At 50.0% G+C, this 12,348-nt stretch overlaps 1 protein-coding gene across 2 annotated transcripts; it reads left to right on the plus strand.

The window, feature by feature from the left end:
* The first annotated feature begins 376 nt into the window (after positions 1–376).
* Positions 377–8,823, plus strand: LOC125338996 (cytochrome P450 2A5-like). 2 transcript variants are annotated; one of them, XM_048330055.1, is made up of 9 exons: positions 377–556; positions 1,608–1,770; positions 2,230–2,379; positions 2,700–2,860; positions 3,855–4,031; positions 5,924–6,065; positions 6,502–6,689; positions 7,790–7,931; positions 8,642–8,823. In XM_048330055.1, exons 1-9 carry the CDS (start codon positions 377–379, stop codon positions 8,821–8,823), a joined length of 1,485 nt encoding a protein of 494 aa, XP_048186012.1. The 2 variants fall into 2 exon arrangements, with proteins under 2 accessions (XP_048186012.1, XP_048186011.1); XM_048330054.1 differs by lacking the exon at positions 1,608–1,770 and having other exon boundaries at positions 377–564; positions 2,228–2,379.
* Positions 8,824–12,348: the final 3,525 nt, after the last annotated feature.

Below are 12,348 nucleotides of genomic sequence, written 5' to 3' on the forward strand. Positions count from 1 at the left end.
GGGGAGTGAACCAATGCATACTTTATTCCAAGAGGGCCAGGGGTTTTTGGCCTTGGAGACCCTTTATCTAATGCTCAAGGAACTCTACCCAAGATTTGGAGTTAAGGGATCTACAGTTTTGGGGTACTTCCTCCTCATGTGCCACACACCAGCCTAATCCTCGTTAATCTCTGAGATCCTCCCCTCCCTGGTAACTAGCTGTGTCTCAAACTCAGTGAGGTGGACGGTAGGGGACTGAGGGGAAGAGGTCGTATTCAAGGAAAACGAGACAGTTTTGCAACCCAGGCCAAAGGCCAGCCTTCAGTCCCACAGAATATAAAGGCAGCCGAGACGCCAGCTCAGCCACCGCCATCTGACTGGCACACTCGTTGCCACCATGCTGGCCTCAGGCATGCTGCTGGTGGCCGTGCTGCCCTGTCTGGCTGTCTTCGTATTGATGTCTGTCTGGCGGCAGAGGAAGCTGTTGGGAAAGCTGCCTCCAGGCCCCACGCCATTGCCTTTCCTTGGAAACTATCTGCAGCTTAACAAGGAGCAGATGTACAATTCTCTCATGAAGGTGCGGCAGGCCGGGAAGTGGTGGGATGGGGTGGGGAGACAGACATGCCCAGTTCCACAGGGCAGGGGCGCTGACCACTGACTGCGTGAGCCAGAGTCTTTATTTTATTTGCCACTCCTCCAGCTCAAACTCAGTGCCTGAGCCCTGTCCCTGAGCTTCTTTTTGCTCATGGCTAATTCTCTACCACTTGAGACACAGTGCCACTTACGCCTTTTTCTTCTTTTTTTTTTTTTTTTTTTTTGGCCAGTCCTGGGCCTTGGACTCAGGGCCTGAGCACTGTCCCTGGCTTCTTTTTGCTCAAGGCTAGCACTCTGCCACTTGAACCACAGCGCCACTTCTGGCCGTTTTCTGTATATGTGGTGCTGGGGAATCAAACCTAGGGCCTCGTGTATCCGAGGCAGGCACTCTTGCCACTAGGCTATATCCCCAGCCCCACTTACGCCTTTTTCTATTTATGTGGTGCTGAGGAATGGAACCCAGGGCTTCATGCATGCTAGGCAAGCACTCTACCACTAGGCCACATTCCAAGAGCGAGGCAGAGCCTTAAACAGGGAATTCTTTTTGTGGGGAGAGGATGTGGTAGGAATCTTTAGAAGCCCATTTCTATTGGGATACCATGGATCTCTCCTCTAATCCTAGCTACTCAGGAGATTCACATCTGAGGATTGTGGTTCAAAGCCAGCCACCTCAGGAAAGCCTGTGAGACAATGAGCCACTGGAAAAGTAGAAGTGGGGCTATGGCCCAATGTGGTAGAGTGCTAGCCTTGAGCTGAAGAGCTTAGGGACAGAGCCCAGTTGCCAAGTTCCAGCCCCAGGATAGGCACCAAAACATAAAAATATGTTTGTGTGTGTGTTTGTGTATGTGTGTGCACACGTGCACATGCCCACTTATATCAGTGTGTGGGTTAGTATGTGTGGTCCTGAGCAGGATTAGACCACATGTGGGAATATTCAATCTCATGACTTTCCCAGGGCTTGGGAGGAAAAAAGCCAATGCACCCCAGTACTTGGAAGCTTGCTCTTCAAATTTTTCCCATCTGCCCTTTCCCAGCTGAGGGATCGCTTCGGCCCCGTGTTCACGGTTCACCTGGGCCCTCGCCGGGTCGTGGTGCTGTGTGGCCAGGATGCGGTGAAGGAGGCGCTGGTGGATCAAGCCGAAGAGTTCAGCGGGCGCGGGGAGCTGGCCACCTTCGATTGGCTCTTCCAAGGCTACGGTGAGCCCAGGGGCCATGGAGTGGAGGGCTTAGTGGCCTCAGTCTCCCCTGCCTGTTTCCTCTGGATCTTTTAAGCTTCTGGCTTGCCTCAGACCTTCCCAGTGTCTTTCCCTCTTGCTTCCATTTCTCTGTGGACAGAAAGCATTCACTCCCCTCATTTCCATCCATTTCAAAAGTCGTCTCCCGCCTTTCGTCTCCCCTCTCTCTTCCTGTCTCCTTACTCCCTTGCTAACTGAGGGAGTGGGGCTGTCTCCTCTTCCCTGCCTCTTTCCCCATGATCTGCAGATCTCTGGCCCTGAGTCTGGGGTTTCTTCCTGGCTCCGATGCTCACTCTTACATCCACAAAGCTCCTCTCCCTTCTCTTGCTTTCTGCACAGCCTGGCCTCCAGGCCTCCAGCTTCCCCAGCAGCCCTACTTTGGTGGTCCTGGGTTCTGATCTTCCCTCTTCCCACTACCCAGGTGTGGCCTTCAGCAATGGGGAGTGCGCCAAGCAGCTGAGGCGCTTCTCCATCACCACGCTGCGGGACTTTGGCGTGGGCAAGCGTGGCATCGAGGAGCGCATCCAGGAGGAGGCGGGCTTCCTCATCCAGGCGTTGCGGGACACGTGTGGTGGGTGCCAGGCAAGGGGAGGTTGGGGCCGGGGGTGCGTGACCCCCGGCTCCACCACTCCATAAAACCTCTCCCAAAGGGTCAGAGTGACATCAAGTCACTGGGATTGTTTCTTTTCCAGGACAGATCTATCCTGGATTCCCCTTCACCCCTGGAAACCCCTCACCCTCCACCCCTACCATTCCTCCTCCACACCTCATCTGCCACACATGCTGAGCCATCAGTCTCCAAGTTTCATAAACCCTCACCTTCACCCCTGAAAACTCCTACCCTTCATCCCTGCAGTCTCCTCCATAAACCCCTCACTCTCCACCGTGCAGGCACCTTCATAGATCCCACCTTCTACCTGAGCAGAACCGTCTCCAATGTCATCAGCTCCATTGTCTTTGGGGACCGCTTCGACTATGAGGACAAGGAGTTCCTTTCGCTCCTGAAAATGATGCAGAGCAGCTTGAAGTTCACAGCCACTTCCACTGGACAGGTACCCACGCCGCGCCCCTGACACAAGTGTATGAGCAACAGCCAGGTCATAGACATAACTTCAAAATGGCCGGGTTCTGATGGCTCACACCTGTCATCCTAGCTACTAGGAAGGCTGACATCTGAGGATTATGGTTCGAATTCAGCCTGGCAGGAAAGTCTGTGAGACTCTTACCTCCAATGAATCAGCAAATCCTGGAAGTGGCGCTGTGGCTCAAAGTGGTAAAGCGTCACCCTTGTGCAGAAGCACTCAGGAACAGCGCCCTAGCCCCACCACAGACAGAACAAATGTGAAAGACGTTGGCTCATGATTGTAATCCCTGCTGTGCAGGAGGGTGAGATCTGATGGATGTTGAAACCATCCTGGGCAGGAAAGTCTATGAGACTCCAATTACCCAGCAAAAAGCTATGACTTCGAGCTGTGGCTCACATGGTGGATCGCCTGGGAGAGGCAGTGAGGTTACCGGCCCAGCCCTGGGCAGGGCGCACCTGTGAGGCCATGAAGTTGGTTTGCTGCCACGTGCAGCCCAGGAGCTGAGCGAATGGTGGAGCCGCGATCTCCCCCCACAGGCTCTGTGTTCAGGCCCATGGGGGAAATGTCCACCTGTCCTGGGAGACCTGAGTATTGGTCACTGACTCTGGGTCCTGGCACTGCTGTTTCAGGGGGGATGGTTTTGTGGGGACCTTGGAGACAGGAGGATGGCTGATGGGGGACCCATGGCCTGTGGAAGTGCACTGACAATAGGGGGGGGGGTGTTATATTAGAGTTTGAAGCCAAGACCTTGAGCCTATTAGCCAAGCACTGTGTCCTTGAGCTACCTATTTTATCATTCTTTATTTATTCAATCATTTATTGAGACACAGTTGCCTCAAACTTGAGACCTTCCTGAACTCCATCTCCAGAGTAGCTGGGATTACAGGTGTGTGCTAAGATGTCAGGTGAATGTCTGTCTTTTTTCCATTTTCCCTCTCCACAACCCCTTGCCCCACCCCAGCTCTTTGAGATGTTCTACCCCATCATGAAGCACCTGCCGGGACCACAGCAACAGGCCTTTAAGGAGCTGAAGGGGCTGGAGGATTTCATCACCAAGAAGGTGGAGCAGAACCAGCGCACCCTGGATCCCAACTCCCCTCGAGACTTCATCGATTCCTTCCTCATCTGCATGCTAGAGGTGCATTCAGCAGCCCGGGGGAAGGGGGCTGAGCAGCCAGTTCAGTGTCATGCAGATTGGGCTAGGATGGAAAACCTAGAACTATGTCAATTATATAAATAATTCTCAGTGTGGATCATGTTTGATTATATAAACAATCCTTAATGTCCACTGGGAATGTGGCTTAGCAGTAGAGTGCTTGCCCAGCATGCTTAAAGTCCAGGGTTCGATTCCTCAACACCACAAACACAGAAATGGCCAGAAGTTTCGCTGTGGCTCATGTGGTAGATTGCTAGGCTTGATCAAAAGAAACTCAGGGACATAGCCTAGTCCTCGAGTTCCAGCCACAGGACTCACAAACAAAAAAAAAAAGTAGTTAATAAATAGTACTCAACGTCACTCATAATGAATACGGATGTTCTTATTCAGAACCTTATCTACAGAGAAGATAATGGTAACCAACTCTACCCCAATGCCTGATGCTAGGGCATCTTCTTTCTTTTTTTCTTTCTTTCTTCCTTTTTCACATTTGTGGAGCTTGAACTCAGGACCTGGGCATTATCCCTGAGTTTCTTTTGCTCAAGGCCTACTGCTCTACCTTGAGCCATTTTGAGATTGGAGATAAGAGTCTCATGCACTTTCCTGCCCAGGCTGACTTCCAACCATGATCCTCAGATCTGAGCTTTCTGAGTAGCTACAATTACAGGTTAAAGCCTCCAGGGCCTGGCTAAGCTAGGTATTATTTAGTGCCCATCACAGTCTTTTCTATATGTGTATATCAGTCCTGGGGCTTGAACTCATGCCCTGGATACTGTCCTTGAGCTTCTTTAGTTCAAGGCTAGCACTCTACCTTTTGAACCACAGCTGCACTTCCATTGTGTGTGTGCATGTGTGTGTGTGTGTGTGTGTGTGTGTGTGTGTGTTTTATTTCTGTTATTTCTGTGCCTGCTAATTGGAGATAAAAATCTCACAGACTTCCCTGCCAGGACTGGGTTCTAATGGCAAATCCTCAGATCTCAGCAGTCTGAGTAGCTAGGATTGCAGACCTGAGCTTCTGGTCCCTGGCCCAACATAGCTATTAGGATCACAATGAGGATTCACAGCCCTGAGAGTGTTGGTGATCTGCCTGAGCTCACACCGCATGGAAACTGTGTCCTCCAGCTTACTCCAGGTCTGTTTCTGACACTGGTGCTTTAAGCTACACCAAATGAGAGTGAGTGGTCTAGAGTTTATGCTCTAGTGCTGGCGTGCGCGCGCGCGCGCACACACACACACACACACACACACACACACACACACATTTTCAATATAAACATCCTACCTACACAGGAGCCTGGGATCATGGTTCAGCCAAGGCTGGAAAATCCATGAAACTCTAATCTCCAGTTAACCACCAGAAAATTTGGAGTAGTGCTGTAGCTCAACGGGTTATATCACTAGTCTTCAGTTCAAGCCCCACAACTGACAAAATCAACCAACAAAACAGAGGGTCAGGTAGGCAAAGGCCAGAGGTGCATTTTGGGCAACAGGCAACAACCTGGGCAAAGCTCTGGAAACAGGATTGAGAGCCTGGAAGGTTGATGTTCTACTTGGACCTCACAGAGGTAGATGCCAAGAGAACATTCCAGAAGATTCTTCAAAGGCATGGGAAATGGGCTGGGAATATGGCCGAGTGTTAGAGTGCTCCCCTCATATATATGAAGCCCTGGGTTTCATTCCTCAGCACCACATATATAGAAAATGGCCAGAAGTGACGCTGTGGCACAAGTGGCAGAGTGCTATCCTGGAGCAAAAGGAAGCCATGGACAGTGCTCAGGCCCTGAGTCCATGCTCCAGGACTGGCAACAAAAACAAAGCAAAACAAAAAAAAGGCATGGGAAGTACCATAGAGTTGAAGGCCTTTCTCCTTGCAGGAGAAGGAGAACCCCAATACGGAATTCCACATGAAGAACCTGGTGCTCACCACCCTGAACCTCTTCTTTGGGGGCACGGAGACCATCAGCACCACCTTGCGTTATGGCTTCCTGCTGCTCATGAAACACCCAGATGTGGGGGGTAAGGCTGGGCAGGGCCAGGACAGTGAAGTGAGGGGAGGGAGGCAGGACCTAAAAGTCTATTGGTGGGGCTTGAACACAGGGCTTTGATGCGATCCATGAGCTTTTTTGATCTAGGCTGGTGCTGTAATGCTTGAGACACATATCCACTTCTGGTTTTCTGGTGGTTTACTGGGGTTTACAGTCTCTTAACGTTCTGCCTAGGCTGGCTTTGAACCCTGATCCTTAGATCTCAGCCTCCTGAATAGCAAGTCTAACAGGTGTTAGGCACCAGTGCCAAGCTCTTTTCTTCTTCCTCCTCCTCCTCTTCTTCTTCTTCTTCTTCTTCTTCTTCTTCTTCTTCTTCTTCTTCTTCTTCTTCTTCTTCTTCTTCTTCTTCTCTCATACCTAATTCAAAGACTTCAAATACCTAAACACATTTCTTCTTTCTCTCCCAGCCAAAGTCCACGAAGAGATTGATCGGGTCATTGGCAAAAACCGACAGCCCAAGTTTGAGGACCGAGCAAACATGCCCTACACAGAGGCTGTGATTCACGAGATCCAGAGATTTGCAGACCTGAGTCCACTAGGGCTGGCTCACAGGGTCACAAAGGACACCAAGTTCCGGGAGTTCCTTCTGCCCAAGGTGCCCCTTCCCTGGGACCCCTGCACCCCAACTCTATTACACACTGTCGACTCCCTGTCTTCCCTTCTTAATCAAAGGTTCCTCATCCCCCATCCCCGTGTCCCTTCTTCTTTCCTACTCAGACTACTCTGTATCCTGGCTCCCTGCAACACCCCTCCCCACCAGCTCCCCTGGCTCAGAAGATCCAGGCCTTGATTTGAATCTTCCTAAATGGAGCGATGGAAACCCCAGCTCTGGCGACTCAGGCCTATCCTCATAGGCATTCAGGAGGCTGAGATGTGAGGATCAACATTGATAGTTTATCTTTTTTTTGGTACTGGGGATCGAACCCAGGACATTGCACTTGATAGGCAACCACTTTGCCACTGAGCTACCTCCCAGCCCTGAGGATCGACATTGAAAGTCAGCTACAGCAGAAACGTCTATGAGACTTAATTTTTTTTCAGCCAGGGGCTTGATCTCACAGCCTGGTCACTGTTCTTGAGTTCTTTTTGTTCAGGGATAGCATTCTACCAGCCACAGTACCACCACCATAAGACTCTTATCTACAGTGAACCACCAAAACTCCTGGAAGTGGAGCTGTGGGCTCAAAGATGCATAGTGCTAGCCTTAACCAAAAACAAACAAACAAAAAAAAAACTCAGAAACAATGCCTTGGTTCTGAGTTCAAGGCCTAGGCCTGAAACACACACACAGGAGCAGAGGGTAAATCTTATTTACCCAGACCTCTTGCTTAAGAACAGGAATCTCCAGTCCTCAATAGATCATTCCAGAAGGCCCGGAATCTCATAGCTCTGGCACATGTACCTGCCAAGACCCCTTGCTCCCCAACCATCCGCCTGGAGAGACAGGGGAGGTAGATCTACCAAACTCTGGCTTTTGGAAGCCTCACACCTGTGTCCACCAAGCCCCTGGAAATAGAGAGGAGGAACTTCACCTTACTCACAGAGACCTTAACCTCATGGTCCCTGAAGCCTCTCCCTCCCTCCTCCACTCCCATGACTCCAATCCCTGGCTGCTCCTACCCCATCCCAGGGGACTTTCAGCACATTCATCTTCCAACTGCCTTTCTCACTCTCCCTTCCTCCTCTTATTCTCAGGGTACCGAAGTGTTCCCCATGCTGGGCTCTGTGCTTAAAGACCCCAAGTTCTTCTCTAACCCCCGAGATTTCAACCCTCGCCACTTCCTAGATGACAATGGACAGTTTAAGAAGAATGATGCTTTTGTCGCCTTTTCCCTTGGTGAGTGACCAGCAGTGGCTACTGGGCCACGGCTTCCCACAAAGGGACAGCTGTGTTTTCCAGCCCCTCTCTGACACACAAAATGATTAGTGCCTTTCCCCTGATTGGAAGGTATGATTGGATCTAGTCTTTGATCCCCTACTTGCACCCATCGTAATTCCCAAACATCCTGTTGGGTGTCAGGCAAAAGAATAGGGATTATCAAAGCTCATTCAGAAATGAGGAAAATCAAGAACAGAGTGAGGTAACCACATTGTCTGTGGCTCACCCTTACATCCTAGATACACAGGAGGCTCATATATGAGGATCCCAGGTGGAATCCAGCCTGGGGAAGGAAAGTCCCTGAGACTCAGCTTCACTGAAGCACCAGAAAATTGGAAGTGCCATGGAGCACAAAGTAGTCAATTACTAGCTTCGAGTGATAAAGCTCAGGGCTACAACCAGGCCCTAACTTCAAGCTCCATGACTGACCAAAAATCTAGTGTAAGTGGGGCTGTGACTCAAGTGCTACAGTACCAGCATGGAGGAGAAAAACTCAAGGACAACACCCAGCACCCTCATGAACTAGGGCAACTCAGGCTTAGAGAGGAGGCTAAAATTTTACAGCATTCCCTGCACCACACTTAAGGAACTCAGCTGGGGACTTGGAGTTGGAGATTAGCTCACAGATAGAGTTGACTACAGTCCTGCCTGCCTCCTCTCCTCTGCAGGAAAGCGGTACTGTTTTGGAGAAGGCCTGGCTAGAATGGAGCTCTTTCTGTTCCTCACCACCATCATGCAAAACTTCCGCTTCAAGTCCACCCAGGCTGCTCAAGACATGGACGTGTCCCCTGAAATTGTGGGTTTTACCACAATCCCACCAACCTATACTATAAGCTTCCAGCCTCGCTGAACCCAGTACTGTGCTGGGGGAGTGGGAAAGGAGAGGATGGAGGTGCAGAGGCGGAGGGAGGGCCCTGGGCCACTAGGAGGGGTGGGAAGATAGGAGGGGGCAATTGTCAGATGGGAAGGGCAGACAGGCCAGATTGCTGACCTTGCTGAACATGGGCGCTTCCAAGCTGGAATGCCAGAAAGGGCATTTTTACATCGTGAGCAGTAATAAAAACAAATCAGTTCTTATTTATTGAAGGAATTTTGTGTGTCATGTATATATCATGTGTCTGATGATCTCTGCTCACACAACCTGAGCAAAGAGTTTGTGTGTGGCTTGGGAATCTTCTGCAGATGACAGGCGTGCTAAGGCTTAGGAAGGCCTTGCTGAGGGCTGCTATTCCATAGGCCTGTCATTCCAGCTACTCAAGAGGCTGAGAGCTAAGGATCCCTGTTCAAAGCAGCCTGGGTAGGAAAACCCAGCATACTCTTCCCTCCAATGAACAAACAAAAAGTTTGGAGTGGAGGTGGGGCCCAAGTGGTAGAGTGCTAGCAGGCTTTGAATTCAAGCCTTGTGTGAGAGAGAAAAAAACACCAAGAGACACTCTGAAAGCTTTGAAAGAAATAATTAAATCACCAGACGCTTTAACACCAGGAGACGACATTAGGGGTGAGAGTGGCATCCCCGATGTCCCGCAGTGTCACCTCCCATGGCCAGGAGAGGGAGAAGTTCATTTCTGGCCTCTCCATCTCACAGGCGCTGGCCCAGAGTGGACAGAAGGGAAATTCCTGAAGGAAATTCCCTGTGGGACCTTGGCTGGAACTGTGCTAAGCTCCAGCCATGGCTCCCCTGTTCCCCTGCAGTCCCATCGCAGAACTGCCCAGCATGGACAGAAACCACTCAATTTCTTAGCATTTCTCAACACCTTTATCTCAGGATGGAGGCGTGGCTCAGGTGATAGGGCGCCAGCCAATGAGCATCAGCCACCAAATTTGAGTCCTGCTCTGTGTGTGTGTGTGTGTGTGTGTGTGTGTGTGTGTGTGTGTGTGTTTGTAATCTAGTCCTGGAGTATGAATTCAGGGCCTGACCACTCTCTCTGAGCTTTTGGGGCTCAAGGCTAGCTCTCTACCACTTGACTCACAGTCCTATTTCTGACAATTTTTCTTTTGGTAGTTAATCTTGCCCAGGCTGACTTTGAACCACGATCTTCAGATTCCAGCCTCCTCAATAACTAGCACTACAGGTAGGAGCCACTGACACCCAGCTTCTATTTTAATTTTAACTTTCAGGTGTAATAGGGCTTGTCAAACTTCGCCATCCGACACTTTACCCTTAGCTTCCATAGCTCCATATTGTTTTTTTATTACTCCATCTTAAATGGCTCCCCCTTCCTCCGCCCCTGAGACTATTTCTTTATAGTTTGACACGTAACGATTTATGTAGCCATTGTTTCTTCCGGTTTCTAGGCAACAACCATAGTACCAGGTTGTGGTAATGATCATAGTAATGAATATAGGAATGATCATAGTAGTGGTTACAAAGATACTTGAAGCTGTCATGTTGCCCTGCTTATAATTGCTTACAACTCGCTCATGCCTGCTTCCAATATTGTTTTAGCTTCTGTAACATCACCTGCAGGGAAGGATCTTTAGGGACTCTCCACCCCTGGGAGAACAAGGGAAGCGGGCTTTCTGCTTTAAAAGGGGCCACGAGGAGTGGGAATGTGGCTTAGTGGTAGAGTGCCTGCCCAGCCTGTTGGAAGGCCTGGCTCGATTCCCGAGTAGCACATAAACAGAGAAACCTGGAGGTGGCACCGTGGCTCAAGTGGTAGAGTTCTAGCTTTGAGCAAAGAGTGGCTCAGGGATAGAGCTCAGGCCCAGAGTTCAAGGCCCACAACTGGCATAAAGACATGTGGAGGGTGGGCATGATATCAGACTGGGTTTTGCACTTTTGGGGCACCTGACGGTCCTGTGTAGTCCTGGCTGTCAATAATTACTTTGTACTCTGAGTCTGTGTCATCTCTTCTGGGGGAGTTATCCCCTCCACATTTTGGAGGCCCCAGCGAGATCTCTAGGACACAATAACCCCAGCCCCAGTGTATTTCAGCAGGTGGCCAGGTACTGGGTAAAGAAACTAGATCAATTCCTAGTTGAGACACCCCCTGAAACATTCCAGGGCCGCAGGAAATGCACTTTTCTCCTCCCTGCTGTTCTAGAGGCCCCCAAGTCTTCTACTCCAAATATTTGCATGAGACCCATGTAATCTCCTTCCTCTTCTTCCCTTTTCCTTCTCCTCCTCATCCTTTTCCTCCTCCTCCTCCTCCTCCTCCTCCTCCTCCTCCTCCTCTTCCTCCTCCTCCTCCTCCTCCTCCTTCTCAAATTCTCACTATCACATTAGGAGTGGACAGTCTCCCTTCATTCCTGGGGACTCATGTCAGGCATGGTCAACTGCAAGCACACAGCTGGATGGTCTAGTCAGGAGAAAAAAAGTTAAAAATTTATGGCCTGTCAACTATTTTTGAAAAAGCTTGTATTTAGCACATACTCCAGGCCCTTGTTACCTTGAAATCTGCCTGCACCACACTCTGGTATGTTTTTCTTCTCCACCTTTGTTTCTTCATTTTCCTTTCATTTTCTGGCACTAATATTACCAAAATGTAGTCCCTTATCATATTCTCCTGTATTTCCGTCTTCCTTCTCCCCCTTCCCCCATTAAAGTCAACATCAAACTCAAGACTTAAATGACAATGGACAGTTTAAGAAGAATGATGATTTGTCCCCTTTTCCATAGGTAAGTGATCAGCGTTGGTCACCGGACCATGGATCACAGCAAAGGAACAGCTGTGTGTGCCAGCCCCTCTCTTACCTACAAAATCATTAGTGCCTTTCTATAGCTTTGAAGGTCCGAGTGGATCTAGTGTGTGATCACCTACATGTACCCCAACATAATTCCCAAACATCCTGTTGGGTGCCAGGCAAAAGAAAAGGGATTATCAAAGCTCATTCAGAAATGAGGAAAATCAAGAACAGAGTGAGGTAACCACATTGTCTGTGGCTCATGCCGCCATCCTAGCTACTCAGGAGGCTCAGATCTGAGGATCCCAGTTGGAATCCAGCCTAGGGAAAGAAAGTCCCTGAGACTCAGCCTCACTGAAGCACCAGAAAATTGGAAGTGCCATGGAGTTCAAAGTAGTAGATTACTAGCTTCAAGTGATAAAGCTCAGTGCAGCACCCAGGCCCTGATAAAGCTCAGTGCAGCACCCAGGCCCTGAGTTCAAGCTCCATGACTGACCAAAAACTCTAGTGTAAGTGGGGCTGTGACTCAAGTGCTACAGTACCAGCATGGAGAAAAAAAACTAAGGGATAACACACAGCGCCCTCAAGGACCTGGGAGACCCAGGCTCGGAAAGGAGGCTAGAATTTTACAGCTTTTCCTGCCCCACACTTAGAGAACTAGCTGGGGACTTGGGGTTTGGGGGATAACTCACAGAGAGAGCTGGCTCCACCCCTGCCTGCCCCCTCTCCTCTGCAGGAAAGTGGTACTGTT

This window comes from Perognathus longimembris, chromosome 20, assembly GCF_023159225.1.
Source record: "Perognathus longimembris pacificus isolate PPM17 chromosome 20, ASM2315922v1, whole genome shotgun sequence".
In the NCBI taxonomy this organism is placed as follows: Eukaryota; Metazoa; Chordata; class Mammalia; order Rodentia; family Heteromyidae; genus Perognathus; species Perognathus longimembris.

Coding starts and splice junctions, on each gene's coding strand:
- LOC125338996 (XM_048330055.1), top strand. CDS start 377: ATGCTGGCCTCAGGCATGCTGCTGGTGGCCGTGCTGCCCTGTCTGGCT. Junction 2,380..2,699: donor GGCGTTGCGGGACACGTGTG/GTGGGTGCCAGG, acceptor TCCACCGTGCAG/GCACCTTCATAGATCCCACC. Junction 7,932..8,641: donor TTTTGTCGCCTTTTCCCTTG/GTGAGTGACCAG, acceptor TCTCCTCTGCAG/GAAAGCGGTACTGTTTTGGA.